This window comes from Vombatus ursinus, unplaced genomic scaffold (assembly GCF_900497805.2).
Source record: "Vombatus ursinus unplaced genomic scaffold, bare-nosed wombat genome assembly UNPS02014768.1, whole genome shotgun sequence".
NCBI lineage: Eukaryota > Metazoa > Chordata > Mammalia > Diprotodontia > Vombatidae > Vombatus > Vombatus ursinus.
The window spans coordinates 19093460-19109314 of record NW_020954546.1 but is presented as its reverse complement, the minus strand read 5'-3'; the positions used below and the strand labels follow the sequence as shown (position 1 = coordinate 19109314).

The window sequence follows — 15855 nt, the reverse complement described above, 5'->3', positions numbered from 1 at the left end:
GAGAGGGTGCTGGGAAGGAAGAAGGAAGAAAGCATGGCAGAGCTCAGCCACGCTGAAAAGAAGCGACTGTGTTTCCTGTCCGCATAGATTCGTTTCATTCATTTTTTCAGGAATCCATCCTAAGAAGATACCCAGTTTGCAAAAACCAACCTCCCAAACTAAGCAAAAGGAAGGTGGTGATGCTTTGATGATAAAGAGAGCCTCTGCCTTCTGTTGTAGAGGTGAAGTAGGCTGGCTAATACCTTTCCAGTTCCAATACCTTCCAGCGTCCTCATAGGGATATTGGAAGGATGAATGCAACAAGAGATGTTACTGGTGGGCTGGAGCCTTCTGCAAGAGTGGTAGATGAATCATTATTATTAGCAACCATAATAATGGACAGTTCCAATAACCCCACATTTTCAACTTGCCTGATTCTTTCCTTTAGCAAATCTAGGCTTTAATTAAGTGCATTATGGTTTTTCTTTGTAAGTGGGTGATTTAGGATACTGTTTCGGAAAATCAGTTTCTTAGGGAATTTTTCCTCAACTTTCTTACCTGATAGTATATAGCTTTTTGGATATGGAGGGTGGGATGTCTCTGGTTTTCGTAGACTTATTATTATGCTAAAGTACGAAAATGGCTTGGGAAAGATTGAAATGTAAGTCTGGGCTTGTGGAGAGTTGGCAATATTAAGCTTCAGGAATTCTTCCAAGGGTATTGAGGAGCACTAAGACAGTAGTTACCTTCTTGTGGCCCAGCCATGTGGAGGTCACCTTGCCAAGACCCACCAATCGTTGGTTTTCAGAATATACTCGGTCCATGCCGTATGTCTAACAGTTGCTGAAAATTTCCCACACTGCAATAGTTTGGTCCTTCAGGCTAAAAATGTATAAATAAAATTTAGATTTGTACCATCAGCAAGCAGTGGTGTTCACACGGCAGCTGGGTGAGGCAACATGGCAGCAGCTGGGGAAGTGGAGGCTTCTGTTTGCTGGGGGAAGCCTAAGTGTTGGGAGAGGCTGAACATTTTGAGAATTCGCATACATAGTGGTGTACATTGAAGCCTGAGGTTTTTTAGTTTTAAGACATTTTTAGACTACATTTAAGCCTCAGAGATGAAGGACGACCTGGTAAAACATAGTAAAACCAGAGAAATGCTTAGTGAAAGTGATGGCTGTGACCTCTTTGTCCTTAGTAAATAAGCAGTTAGGTCTATAGATGGACAGGGCTCAGGAGGGACGGATGCCTCCTGGAGCCATGGGATTCCCCAGAAAAGACCCAGGGAGCAGGAGCTGTAGAGTCCACAGTGGAGTGTATGCATCTCATGGTGTAGACAAGATAATCCATTGGGATTTGGGAAGAAAATATTAGAACTTCTATTTTTTAATCTAAAAGAAGAAAGAAATTGAACTTTCCTAAAATTTACCATGTGGATCCTGATGTGGTCTCTTTGTCAGATGGTCACATATATTTGAAGGGAAAATCGGGAGGTGACAGGGGCCCCTTCGCCTGTTTGGTTACTTTCAGCTCCATTTTGACATATCACAGCTTACTGCTGGTAAATACAGAGTCAGCCTTCTAGTTTTAACTAAACTAAACCTCATGGAATGGCCTAGTAGCTTCAAACAATTCCTGCAAAGAAGTCTTAGCTTGAAGGAAATACTAACTAAGGTGAATACAAGTGAAGAAAAAGAAGATGGCAGAGTGTCCAAGGTCCTCCTCAGCCATATTATGGGGTGAAAACAATGAAGATCTAATCAGATCTGGCAAGAAGTCGGCCAAAAAGATTCAGAATTCTCGGGAAGAGAATTTGAAATGTGAACTTGTATCTGCCGTATTTACCTATAAATTTTGATCTACACATGTATTAGGTCGTTAGCTATTTGACAGTGACAGTGCAAAGCCATGATGATTAGCACAACATTTACAAACTAGGCTTTTGTTCATAAAAACCTATGAAAATATCTGTGCCACCCCTTAAAAAACCTGGAAATGGAATTTTCTAACCTGTTTAAAAATCTTCCAAATGAAGAGTTTCAGTAAGTGTTTTGAACTCATTTTTAAAGAATATAAAGATGCAATGCCTTCCAGTTAGTTTGCAAGAGCAACTGCTTGACATCAGGGAAGGCTGAAATTTGCTAGCTCAATTTCAACACAAACCTTTGCAGAATTGATGGATGTCATTGAACAATAGGGCTGCTAGGTGGTGCAATGGAGTCAGGAGGCCCCAGTTCAAATATGATCCCAGACACTAGCTTTGTTTATTTAAGCAAGTCCCTTAACCCTGTTTGCCTCAGTTTCCTCATCTGTAAAATGAGCTGGAAAAAGAAATAGCAAACCACTCTAGTATCTTTGCCAAGAAAACCCCAGATGGGGTCGCAGAGAATCGGTCATGACTGCAAAATGGCTCAAAAACATCAAACAAGTCCCATGGCTTAGTAATGTGCAGCCAATGATCTCCTTCCACCTGCGTCTTTGTCCCTTTGTCCTTCAGCCATGATAGTTAAAACCAGATATCTCTATAAACTCAACTTAGAGTCAGACCTTCGAAGCTCTGGATCATGAAAGTGTTAACCCAAGATTCTTGAAAGTAATGAAGCCTCTTCTATCATGGTGTCCTTGCAAAAATATATTTGCTGATAGTGGCGTTAACAATGAGAGCAAAAAGGTTTTTTGTATTGTTGTTAGATAAAATGCAAATTCTTTTAAAATATTGTTTACTTTATCTCATCCTTTTAGAACTTCTTTTTTTTGTGTATGTTTTATAATGCACGTGATATATTAGTATAGTAGTAAATCATTTTTAGAAAATCAGTAAACTATATGAAACATTTAAAAATTATTCAGGTAACAAATATCTTTTGATTAATATGCCCATCTTATTACCACTCCTCCATTAAGCAAATTTAAAACAAAACAAATCCCTCAATACATATCTATAAAGTCTGAAAAAACCAAATTCCTATGACTGTGTCTGAAAATGTAGATCTTTTTCTGCATTTCAACTTCATCACCTTTCTCTCTTTCAGGAAATAAGTGGAATGTTTCGTCTTCATTCTTTTGGACTCATGGTTTATCAGAATTAGTTAGATCAGAGTTTTAAGGTTTTTCTAAGTTGTTTTTCTCTATAATGTTGTTGCCATTGTATAAATTGTTCTGGTTCTGCTCATTTTGCTCTGCATTGATTCATAAAGGCTTTCCTGGTTTCCACTGAAATTGTTCATTTCATTATTTCTTATGGCACAGTAATATTCTGTTATATTCATGTATCATAATTTGTTTAGACATTGCCCAGAAAGAGGACAGTTCTTGGGTTTCCAATTTCTGACTCCCATGAAATGCTGCTGTAAATATTTTTGTGCCTATAGGTCCTTTTCCTCTCTCTTTGGTCTCTGGGGCATAGGCCTAGTGGTAATACTGCTAGCTCATAGGGTATACACAGTTTGGGAACTTTCTGGGCATAGTTCCAAATATTTCCTAGAAAGGCTGGTCCAATTCACAGCTCTACCAACCGTGCACTAGTATACGTGTTTTCTTATAGCCCCTCTAGCATTTGTCATTTTCCTCTTTTGCCAGTTTGATAATAGGTGTGAAGTGGAAACTTGAATTTGCTTCATTTTGTATTTCTTTAATTATTAGTATTTTGTACATTCTTTATATGATTGTTGATAGCTTGGCTTTTTTTCCTTTGGAAGTTTTCTGTTCATATCCTTTGGCCATTTATCTGTTGTGGAATAGTACTTAAAAATAATTTGAATTAGTTTCTTATGGATCTTGGAAACAAGACCTTTATCAGAGAAACTTGCTTCAGAGATTTCCTTTTCCTGCATTTATAAACTTTAACAATCTAAATATGAGATCCTTGACCAGTGACAAATGAATGGGACTTACCATGGGAGCAATGGAATTGTATCAATCTTGAAATTCTTGCTATAAACGAAACAGAAAGCCAAGAGTGGCTCACAGGTTCTTCTTGGAGAGGCAAATAAAAGATTTGGTAGAGTTGGTTTTATTGTGTGTCTAAAGGCCATAAGGAACCTCATTTCATGGGACATTTGGAGTCCATTAAAATTTGGGTTCGTTGCAAACAAGGGTTATTTCATTCTTTGTACTTGTATGTCCAGTGCCTTCCTGGCACATAGTAGGTGCTTAAAAAGACCTTATTGATTGTTTTTTCTTGTGATGTTTTTGTAAAAAGACAACCATAAAGATAATTGTAGGCTATGTACCAACATTTGTTGGAAAGGATAAATGTGTAGAGAAATTTTATGAAGATCTTGATATAACCCTTTAAATTATATCATCATTGACTTTGATACTCAGTGACTTCAATGCAAAATTGGAAATAGACCAAGATAATGAGAAATAGTTTGGAAAACTTGGATCAAGAATAAGGAATGAGAGAGGTTGAAAACTTGTGGGCTCCACAGAAGTCTTGTACCTATCTGCATGAATGCTTTATTCAAGAAAAGAATTGTCAAGGGCTGGAAAACATAAGAACCAAATAGCATCATAAAAATGATACTGATTATATCATAATAGATAGAAAATGACTTGTTACTGATGTGGGAGTTGTTCCTGAATCAGCCACCTGCTTAGGGTGACTTGTGAGGGCAAAGATCAGTGCTACAAGAGAGAATACAATAAAATAGAAGAACAACATGTGGTCAGCTGAGACAACACACTCTTGACCTGTCCACACAAGGTATCAGTCATGCAAGGCACATAATGGTTGGAAGAAAGGGCAGTGGATATAGACTATATAAATAATTTTCCAACTTTAATTGTCAGTCAGTTGCTGGGGGCTCACAGAGCCTCAAAGTGCCTTAGTCAGCAAACACTTGATTTACCTAGAGAGAGATGGTGGCCAAAAGCAAGTAAACTGGTTGGTGAAGTCTTATTGCGCAGGGTGACCGACCTGAGTTCCAAACACATGCTTACAGAAGAAATAGAAGAGGTATTGAAGAGAACAAAGAGAGAAGAAGCAGCTGAATGAGACCCAATGTACCTAGAGGAGATCTGTGCTGGAGGGTCACACAGTTATGTGAGTGGTCATGGATTGATTCACGAGAGCCATAAAGGAAGGAACACATCAAAGGAAGAGACTCTCAGATGTTCTTAATTCTGAGAAAAGGTGACTGAGGGAGAACATCAACACATCAGCCTCAATGCCTTCTTTCCCATTTGTCTGAAATTTTTATGAGACTCACCTGCACGTGCATTGAAAGCATCCTCAGTGAGGAGGTTAGTAGGAGATGGGCAGGCTTTGACAAGCAATATCCCGCAGTAGACCACATCTTCACCATTGCCTTTTTGACCAAATTTGAGATACTACTGTGTTGTTTGTTGTGGAAAAATATTTGACTCCGTAGAGCAAAATGTTCCCTTAAAGACTCTTTTCTAACAAGGCATCTCCACAGATTTATCAAAAGAATTCAAGATTCTTTGAAAGATATAGCAACAAAGATAACAACCTCTTCCTTATAACTATAAGGGAAGCATATGCTTACCAAAGTTGTTCACCATTGAGATGGAGGAAATTGGCTCAGTCTGAGCTGAAGAGGGATTCCCTTTGGTTAGTGAGGGCCTCTAAATGGGCCTGTTTGTGGATGACATGCTAGTTTCATCAAGTTCTGGAATGTTGCAGAGCCTCCTGCCAGAGACAGGCAACCACTCAAAAGAGTTTGGTTTCATCATTCATACACAAAAAACCAAGTCAATGTAGAATGTCTGTTTCTTTTGGAACTAAAGAGTCACTAAGTTGTATGTACTTTTTGACCCAATGATATCACTGCTAGGTCTATACCTCAGTGAGGTCAAAGAAAAAGGAAAAGGACCATATGTACATAAACGTTTACAGCAGCTATTTCTGTAATGTCAGAGAACTGGAAACTAAGGTGATGCCCATCAATTGGGAAATGACTGAACAAATTATAGAATATGAATGTAATGATATTGTTGTGCCATAAGAAATGATGAAACGGATGGTTTCAGAGACACCTGGGAAAATTTATATGAACTGATGATGCAGAATGAATGAACAGAACTAGGAGAACAGTTCACACAGAACTAACAAAATTGTGAAGGCAAACAATTTTGAAAGACTGAAGAACTCTCATCAATGTACTGATCAGTCATTATTTTAGAGGACTAATGATGCAGAATGGTGCCTCCCTCCTGACAGAAAGGCGATAGACTTAAATATGCAGAATGGGACACACGTTGTTGGACATAGCCAAGATGAGTATTTGTTTTGCTTAATTTTGCATATTTGTTATAAGGTTTTTATTTTGTTTTTCCCTTGGGGGGAAGAAGGAGGGAGAAAAAAATAATTAGAAAATAAAAATGTAAAAAAATAAAAATGTAAAAAAAAAGTTTCTATTGCTTAGCTTATGACATGTAGTTATAGACATGACCTATTGAGCTTGTCCATCAGTGTATCATTGTGTGTGTGTGTGTGTGTATAATGTATATATACATATTATAACGTGTATTTCTGTCTATCTTTCTCTCTATCTATCTGGAGTAGATATATAAATAGAAAATAAATTAGACCCAGCATTAAGAGGACAGTGGGTTGGATTGACTTCTCCCAATATCCCAGTGTTGTATGGCTACAATTTATGAGAATTACAGTCTTTAAGGGATTTTAAAAATGAAAGTCACATAGAGGGCAGTGTTAGGGGGGCGTAGTAAGGGTAAGCAGGCTGTGACAGATAACAAATTAGGAACTTTGAAGAACTGAAGATAAGGACGTCACCAGGGAAATGTCTATTTGAAAAAGAAGATATATTGGTCACATGGAGAGAAGGAGGGATCACAGGTGGACATCCATGTGCTCTACTGATATGCTTTGTATGTCCAGAGAAAGTAAAGATGTCCTTTAGCTTACTGGGTGGCCCCCTTTTGGTGAAGTTAAGGGAGGGCATGGACCAGAGTCACTCGATTTGAGTGCACATGAACGAGTTGCATTCTGCATTGTCGGAGGGAACATTGAAATGGAGGATCATGGATCCATTTTGAGTATTTGACTCAAATGGAACTATTGTAGGACTAACAGCAGTACATATGAGCCATTATTTTACTATATTTTTCACTATTAAAATAATACAGCAAATTAAGTAGCTGTATTAGTGTAATGCTATTGAGATGCTAATGTAATTCTGCCCTTATTCATAAAGCAGATTATTTGTACTTTTTCTTGATAGCCTATATCCTCTTTTTGTGTCTTAGCTGTATGTTTTTGACTATAGAAGTCATTAAAAATACATTACAAATAATTGATAGTACTAATAAAAATGAAATCCTCAGCAATAATTCTATACGAATATTAAAAGTAAATGTTCCTAGTCATTTTATCAGCTACTTCTATTGTCCACTTCAGTACTTATTTGGTGTCTTATGGTTTTAATGATTATATTCCAACTTGACTTGGCTACAGTGGGTTATATGTTATGGGACATAGTTTAGTCTAATTATCATGACTGTACTATCACATTACCATAATCCTCCTTCCCCATTTTTCTTTGGAGTTGACCTAGACACTTCAGCTCATGGATTTTTATATGAGAGCCTAATTACTGAACTTCTGACGTGGGAATTGCCTGCCAAATTGATTGACAGATTCTAGTTTTATTCATCAATCAGTGGTTGCATTGAGCTCCCTTAGCGTGGTAACTCTTCTGCCTGCATTCCTAAGACAACTTTTGGAAATGGTTCCTTTTCATAACTTTGAAGACATTTTTGGGGCCTTGGGCCTTGGTTTATTTGTAATTTACTTGCTGCCGTAAGGGGCAGCTTGAAGGTGTAATGGATAGAGCGCCAGGCCTGGAATCAGGAAGACTCATCTTCCTGAGTTCAAATCTGGCCTCAGACACTTGCTAGTTATGTGACCCTGAGCAAGTCACTTAACCCTATATGCCTCCGTTTCTGCAGATCCCTAAAATGAGCTGGAGAAGGAAATGGCAAACTACTCCAGTACCTCTGCCAAGAAATCCCCAAATGTGTCACAAAGAGTTGGATATGACTGAAACAACTGAACAACAACTGCCCCCCTCAAGAGTAGAGAGATGGTTCCCTATTTCTCTGCTTAATGCATTCTCAGAGCATTAGAGGTTGCTTTTTCTGTATTCTTGGGTTTCTTCATTGGAGAAAGGTTTTCAAGCATTAGGTATTTGGAGACAGTTTTAGATGTCATGACAGAGCTTGCCCTTCATTCTCTGTGGGACATGGGCTCACACCTTAGCCCTTAGCTTCTTTGCAGTGTAGGCAGCGTGGACTGTCTGCCTGGCAGACACCGGAGCCTCTCATTCCCTGGGTCTTTAAGGAGCTCTGGCCTGATTCTTGCCAAATACTGCTGTCCATGCTTCCTTCTGCAAGCAATCAGAGGGAGGCTCGGCTGGGCCAGTATGGACTTGGGTATCAGCAATTCTGTCTGCAATTTGTTTAATACTTCTCGAAGTCATGTTTACAAATCATTTAACACTCCTTCAGAAAATAGTGATGCCTTCTTGGGTTACCTTATTTTTTTTTTTTCCCCTAGGGTTATAGCAACTTAAATTTGTTAGAATAAATTTGGGAAAAGAGAATGATAATAGTAATATCCTAATAGTCTATACACAGTGTCCTCAAAGTCTTAGTTCAATTTAAAGCTTTAATTACTTAAAACTGTATGAGGACATTTGGGATACCTTGTATATGGTTTTATAGTTTGTAAAGTGCTTTGCATGCCCTATCTTATTGGATTCTTAGAGTCACCTGATGAGATAGAGTATAATATTACCACGTTCACTTTGCAGTTATGTGACCCACATCTCCATTTTCTGATTCTGCACCTTTGTACAAATGGTACCGTATATCTAGGATTCCCTTCCTTCTTACCTCTTCCTCTTTGAAGCCATTTTGTTGTTTAGTTATTTTAGTCATGTCTAACTCTTTGTGACCCCATTTGGGGTTTTCTTGGCAAAGATGCTAGAGTGGTTTGCCATTTCTTTCTCCAGCTCATTTTGCAGGTGAGGAAACTGAGGCAACCAGGGTGAAGGGACTTGCCCCGGATCACACAGCTAGTAAGTGTCTGAGGCTAGATTTGAACTCAGGAAGATGAGTTTTCCTGATTCCAGGCCTGGTGCTCTATTTACTGTACCACCTTCTGGACATTACTTTGCATATATTTTGTGTCTAATTACTTGTGTACATATTATAACCTTCCAGTAGACTGTAAGCTTCTTGAGGGCAGGGAATGTTTTGTTTTTGTTTCACCAGCTCCTAGCAGTGTGCCTAGTATGTAGTAAGTGCTTTTTGAATTAAATGAGGAAACTGAGGTTCAGAGAAATCAAGTCGCAGAGGCCAGCTGGTCCAAACTGTGCTTGAATAAGAATGTAGTCTATGGCAAATCTAGCTTTCACTGAAAGACCTTGAAGGAGGGAAAACCCATTACCTCCTGGGGCGTTCCATCCATTTTTCGATAATTCTGAGTATTAGGAAGATCTATTTGGAAATGAGGCAGCCTGGCGCAGGGGGCTTGTAGGCAGGAAGGGGCTTAAGAGAAGGGAGTAGCAGTTATTAAGGGCCTACTATGTGCCAGGCATCGTGCTAGTTGCTTTACAGATGTTATCTTGTTTGACTTGCATTCCTAGCCTTCCTGGGATACTTATTAGTTCTGTGATGCTGAGTGAGTCACCTAACCTCGAGGTGCTTCAGTTTCTTCATTTGTAAAAGGAAAGAGTTGGTCTTGATGGCTTCTAAGGTCACTTCTTGATGTAAATCTGTGATCCTGTGAGTTGACTAAGGTCAAACAGCTCATTAAGCTGGAATTCACACTCAGGTTGTCTTGGTGGAGACCTCTTTCTAACACATCATGTTGACTCTCCTACTGGTGAAATCCAATAAGCCCTTTGTGAGAAAGCAGGCGACCATAGACTTGGGGCTTTTACAATTTTTGATAATGTGTAGAAGCTAAGTTTCCTGACCAAATTTTGTTGTTGGACATTAAACAGACGGCAAAGCTTTAGGGTTTGGAGCCTGCCACGGGGGTGACCCAGGAAGCATATGCAGTGGCACCCTCCTGCCATGTGCAGTTGGGAGTCTGATCTTAGAAACAGTGCTTGCTGTCTGCCAGATGGATGTGGTAACCCTCCTGGTGGAGGAGGGACAGAGTGGATCAATCTTGTTATGGCTACCAAAGTGCAGGTCTGACAGGGCTTCATACCAGAGGAGTGAGACAAGGAGGAATTTCCCTGGATGTCTCTTAAGTTCCTATTCATGACTGAGGAACTTTTCTGCTTTCATGTTCAGCCAAGGAGGAGGCCTGAGTTTGCCTCGTCAGGAGCTCTTTTCATCTGGACATTTCTGGGTTCTATTCACCCTGAAAGTGAATACGTTGTCTTTTTGAGATCAAACGCTGTAGACTGTAATAGAGCTGAAAATTGAAATGGATGAACGCCAGAGGTCACTGATCACCCCATTTTCCTTCCTGCAGGGTGACCCTCATATATTGGGAAGACCCCCAGTATGGGAGACAGAGGAAGCAGCCCTCTTGCTCACTGGCAAGTGGCCAGCCTTTGCCTCTGTCCCGCACTGGCTTCATTTCTGAGGAGGAATGATAAGACCGCCTCCGTCTCCCTCACTGTGTTGTCTGAGGAAGGCGTTTGTAAACTGGAAAGGGGTTCTTAAAGGGAGAGGCTGTTGTTGATACTCATAGAAACAATTTTGTAGTCTTCCCCACCCCAAATGAGAGGATGAGGATTTTTACGCTTTCTCGCACAGTCTCAGGGTCTTGGGCTCTCCCTGTTTATTTTCCGTGGCATTGGTGTCTTGTATAGGCTGGAGGATGACTTGGAGAAATATTTTTTGGGCTGCACATTTTTGGGGTTTTGATAAGAGTGGATCTGTGGATCTCCAAAGTGGTGGTGTTCAATCTTTCACGTATACCATGTCTCCTGCAAGTTCAGAGAAACGCAGCGTCCGAGTCCCAAGACCCTTCCTTTGCCTGCTGTGGTTGAGAGGCAGCAGAGATTGTCTGTGGGGTGTCTGGGTAGGGAGCAAGGGAGTGAGCAGGAGAGAGTGGGACCAGCGGGGGTGGGGCCTGGCGGCCTCTGCAGGAAGAAGACCAAGCGTCTTGGAAGCAGATAACTTAGGTTCCACAGTTTGGCTTTCTTGTTCTTGATAGATTTCCTGTCCTTGAGCTCCCTCATCAGCAGCTGTCTCGCCTGAACATCTCAGCCTCTTGGCCCATGGGGTCCCCAGTCACCCGAATGACTTGGCCTGACCTTTGGGTTTCCTCTGCTTTCCTCTTGTCTCATATCCTTTGCTCCAGGCAGGATAAAACTCAGGCATCTTCATCATCAAACTGAGGAATAACACCACCACCACCACCAGCAGTACCTCAGATTCTTGTAGTGCTTGAAGGTTTGTAAGGCCTTGGGATCTATTCAGGACTTAATACGTTATGGTGTAGACAAAGTAGGCTGATTCCACCTTCCTTGGTCTGCTGGTGGTGGCAGTGGCTTCTTGGGCACGGTGAATTTCCTGGTTCTGTTTAACACTGTTCACCTCTGGGATAGAGGATGCCCTTGGTTTGTTTTGAAAAATGGTATAAACATATCAGCCTCCTCAGAGGCTGAGCTCCCGGAGTTCTGCAGTTCAGACCTGGCTTGTGTGGGGGGAGTTACACAGTCCTTCTGTTTGGGTGGTTATGTATATATGTGGGGGCCTCGGGCTGGCGCGGGGGGTGGGGGGGCCACACTGCAGGTTGTATTGTTTGTCGTCTTGTGTAGTGCACAAGTAGTGTTTACATTACTTGTAGTAGTGTAGTACACAAGTAGTGTGTAGTGTAGGGTTTGTGTCTTGTGCAATGTAGCTGCAGAACGAGCTGTTATAACCTTAGGTTCTGTTATCAGAAAGATGGGCAGTGTGGTGGAGTGGGAAGAGCCTGGGATTTAGAGTTGGAAGACCCAGCGCTGAGTCCTGCTTCCTCCACTTTTACCCTGGTGGACCCTGGGCAAGTTGTTAAGCCTCTTGGTGCCCGGGGCCACTCTCTAAGACTGTATGTTGCAGGTTACAGGGTGAAGGGAGTTTGCACACTGGGAACTGTTTACAGAATGGTACCACAGATTTGGAACCCCGGCCCCCTTAAACAGACAGAACCAGGAGCCTTCCTCCCCTTTATCTAGCGGGGTCAGGGTGTAAAGCTCTGACATCCGTCTGTAAGGGAGGAGGTGGGAGCCCACAGTCACTGGATGTACCGTCAGGCTTGGCTGATGGTGTTCAGTGTCAGGAGTGGTGCTTTTCTCCTCTTCATTTTATTCTTGGCTCATTGGATTTGGGGGAAGGGGAGGGCTATGCTGGGAAATGAAGGGGAGGTAAACAGAGCACAAGGTATCAGTAAAGATTAAATATGTGGGACAGAGCAGTAAACAGTGGCTGTGATGGATGCTCTCTGGTTTGCTGAGAAGGATGCTGGTGCCCAGAGAGGTTAAAGCCTTCTTCCCCATCCAAGGTCACACGGCGCATAGCAAGCATCTCTTGCTGTAGAACTTAAAACAGCAACCATAGCCTGCCTTGGGCTTGCATGGGACCTTCGAAGTTGCCTCATCTAACCTCTGACCTGTTTGATTCCTTCGCCGACATCTCTGGCAGATGGCCGTGGATGCGGGCAGGGATGTTCTGCTTGGTGGCATGCAGGGTGGCCCGTGACTGACAGAGCTCTGCTTTCCTTGGCAGGTTATCAATTGATTGGGAGCCACTCCGGAGTGAAGCTGTGCCGCTGGACCAAGGTATTTATTGCATGGTTAAAGTCTTGTCAAAATTTGTTCTACAGCGTGTGTATATTTACACACACACACACACACACACGCCTGCCCTCATGCGCTGTCCCAGAAGTCTTGGTGGCTTTAATGCCTTAACATGACACTAAGATTTTTGGGACACCTTGTTTATATATGTGTGTGTATATAATATATAAGATACATTTTATGTAACAATATATGTTTTAGATAAAAATGAAACAGATACATTTTATGTGAAATATAAATATAAAATACATTTGCATAAAATATAAATATGAGATATATTTTATATAAAACATAGATAATTTATGTAATACACACACATGTATATACACTCACTGAAGTTTGCTTTGTAGCAAAGTGTCACATGCCCAAAAGCTGTGCGTTTGCTGGTGCCCAGTGACGCTGCCTTCAGGAGTCAGGTGTGGGGGTTTGGAGCATGATGAATTTTTGATGTGATTTCGGACCAAGGTTACTGCTGATCCTCACCATTCAAGACAAAAACTCCTACATGAGCAGCTTTCTCTTTTTTTTTTCTTTTTTTCTTTTGCTTTTTGGTGAGGCAGTCGGGGTTAAGTGACTTGCCCAGGGTCACACAGCTCATAGGTGTCAAGGGTCTGAGGCCAGATTTGAGCTCAGGTCCGTCTGACTCCAAGGCCAGAGCTCTATCCACTGCACCACCTAGTTGCCAGTAGCTTTTCCTTTTCCGTGAACAGTTGAAAGTGACTGGAGCCCCGGGCAGAAGCAGGAGCCTGGCACAGTTTGCTTTTGGCCCTCTTCCTGGTGTGTTTTGCTCCTTCCCCAGTCCTCTGGCCCCGTGTCCCCTTTTCTTGGGGGTATGGCTGTTTTGCACAAAGCGGAAGCAGGTGTTGCGGTTCTTGGCCCAGCTCTGCTGACCAGCTGTGGGACCTGGACAGTTCAGTTGACCTCTCTGACCTTAAGTTTCACAGAACTTTGTAGAATTTCAGAGTTGGAAGAGACCACCTGGCCAGCTAGTCCATCCCATGCCTGGAAAAGAATGCCCCGCCCGCCCAGCCGTGGACCCCTTGCTGCACCCCGCACCCTGAGGGCTCATTCAGCCTTTGCTTGGAGCCTCCCCGTGAGGTGGGGCTCAGCTCACTCTGAGACTGGGTGGTTCCCCTTCAGGAAGCCCAGCTTTGCCTTTTCATAACTTCTGCCCATTGCTTCTGCTTCTGCCTGCGAGGCAAGCAGAGCAAGCCTCATCTCTTCCACATTCTTGAAGAAGAACAATCAGTCAATCAGCCAGTGTTTATTAAGCACCTACTGTGTGCTGGGCCCTGTGCTAAGCCCTGGGGATGCTAGTAGAAAGAATGAAACAATCTCTTCTTGCATCAGGCTTACCTTACAATGGGGAAGACCACAAGAACCTATACAAATAAATATAAAATAAAAGCAGAATAAATACAACAACATTAAAAGCAGAACAGACTTTGCTTCTGATCTTCGTGGTTTTCTTCCGCGGCATCTTGAAGTGTTTCATTTTGATGGCTTCAGTGCTGTAGCTCCTAAGCCTGGCCAGTGAGCCTCGCCTGAGGGTCTTTCCCACTTCCTGGGCCACTATGACCTGAGTCTGCCCCTGCCCAGCAGGAATTGGGATGTTGCCAGATTTGGATGTAAAAAAAATTCTTGGGGTCTTTCTCTTGGGGGGGGGAGCAGGGATGCTGGTGCCAGGGAGAGCAGCTGTCAGCCCAGTTTCTGCCCGAAAGGCATGGAGGGGTGAGCAGAGGGAGATGGGGCCAATTTCTGGAGCCTCCCAAAGGGACCACTTTTATTGCCTCATTCATCTTTATGTGGGTGGGGAAGTGATGAATATTGTAATACTGTGTGATTTTATCGTCTGAGCTATATTGAAAACCGTCTTTCAGTGACAGTTTAGAAGGCAGGGGATCTGTAACTCTTAGTGAAATGCCAGGTATCCGAAGCAGTGGTTAGCAAAGTACAGCATATGCCCCCCATGACAGAAGGGGAGGCCTGCACCGAGGCCATTGGGCAGGAGAGAGTCATGGCTGGAACGCGCGTCAAAGTCTGGCAGGTTGCGGCCAATGCACATAAATCCACATGTGTTTAAACTGTCTTGGGATTTAATATTTGGTTCTCTGGACTAATGACTAAGTCTGAGCAAAAATATTTTTAGTTTAGAAATAAGACATCTCAAAGCAATAAAAAACAAACAAACCTCCAAACTACTCTGAGTCCTGAGTAAGAGAGAACATGGGGAATCCAATTACTTTAGACAAAAGACTAGCATGTTGTGGTGATTAAGTCTACAGGTTATTTTATTTCAGCAAGGGACAGTCATGAATTGTGTGCTGTTGACATGAACGTGTAAATGTTTGTTTTGTCACACTCTTGGGTCAACTGAGAAGTCTGCTGTAGAATATTCTGGATAAGCAAAGTTAGCCTGCATTATTCACAATTGCCTAAATTAATCTGGCTTCTTCAGTCAGTTCATGGATGGATTGGAAGATCAAAACATCCCTTCCCTTCCTTCTTTACAGAGGTAGGTGGACCGAGGATGTGGAATACTGCACCTACTGTCTGACATTGTTGAAGTGTTGGTTGGGTTTGTTGATCACCTACCCACCCCCCCCACCCCCCTTTTAGTCTGTGTAGCAAGAGATGGCTCATTGGCTAGGGGGAGGAGGAAGGATCTATTGGGAAGGAAATGGAAAAACAAAAGATATTAAAAATGCAAATCAAAGGGCCTTAGGCTGTTTGTTGCAGATTTCTTAGCATTAGTGAACCCCAGGGTCATTGCATTGGATTGAATAAACAGGGCCCCTTGGTGCTGTCTTCCTCCTCTCCTCTTGGGGAGAAAGATATGTTGTTCTTTTTAAAATATTTGGTGTCATCATTTCAAACCCTTGACTCGTGTATGCACATTAATCTGCCACTGGTTTTGGTTTCTCACAGTCAATGCTGCGAGGCAGAGGAGGCTGCTACAAACACACTTTCTATGGCATCGAAAGCCATCGCTGCATGGAGACCACCCCCAGCCTGGCATGTGCAAACAAGTGTGTCTTCTGCTGGAGGTAAGGGTTCTCTGAGAATGAGCACTGGCAGTGAC

General features: G+C 42.2%; 1 protein-coding gene across 3 annotated transcripts in view; it reads left to right on the top strand.

Annotated features, from left to right (window-relative positions):
* TYW1 (tRNA-yW synthesizing protein 1 homolog) overlaps positions 1-15855 on the top strand; it is a 242919-nt gene that overhangs the window by 58715 nt on the left and 168349 nt on the right. For all 3 annotated transcript variants that reach the window (XM_027862445.1, XM_027862446.1, XM_027862447.1), the window contains exons 9-10: positions 12703-12755; positions 15702-15820. In XM_027862445.1, the coding sequence (XP_027718246.1) occupies positions 12703-12755; positions 15702-15820 (172 nt within the window). The remainder of the gene's footprint in view (positions 1-12702; positions 12756-15701; positions 15821-15855) is intronic.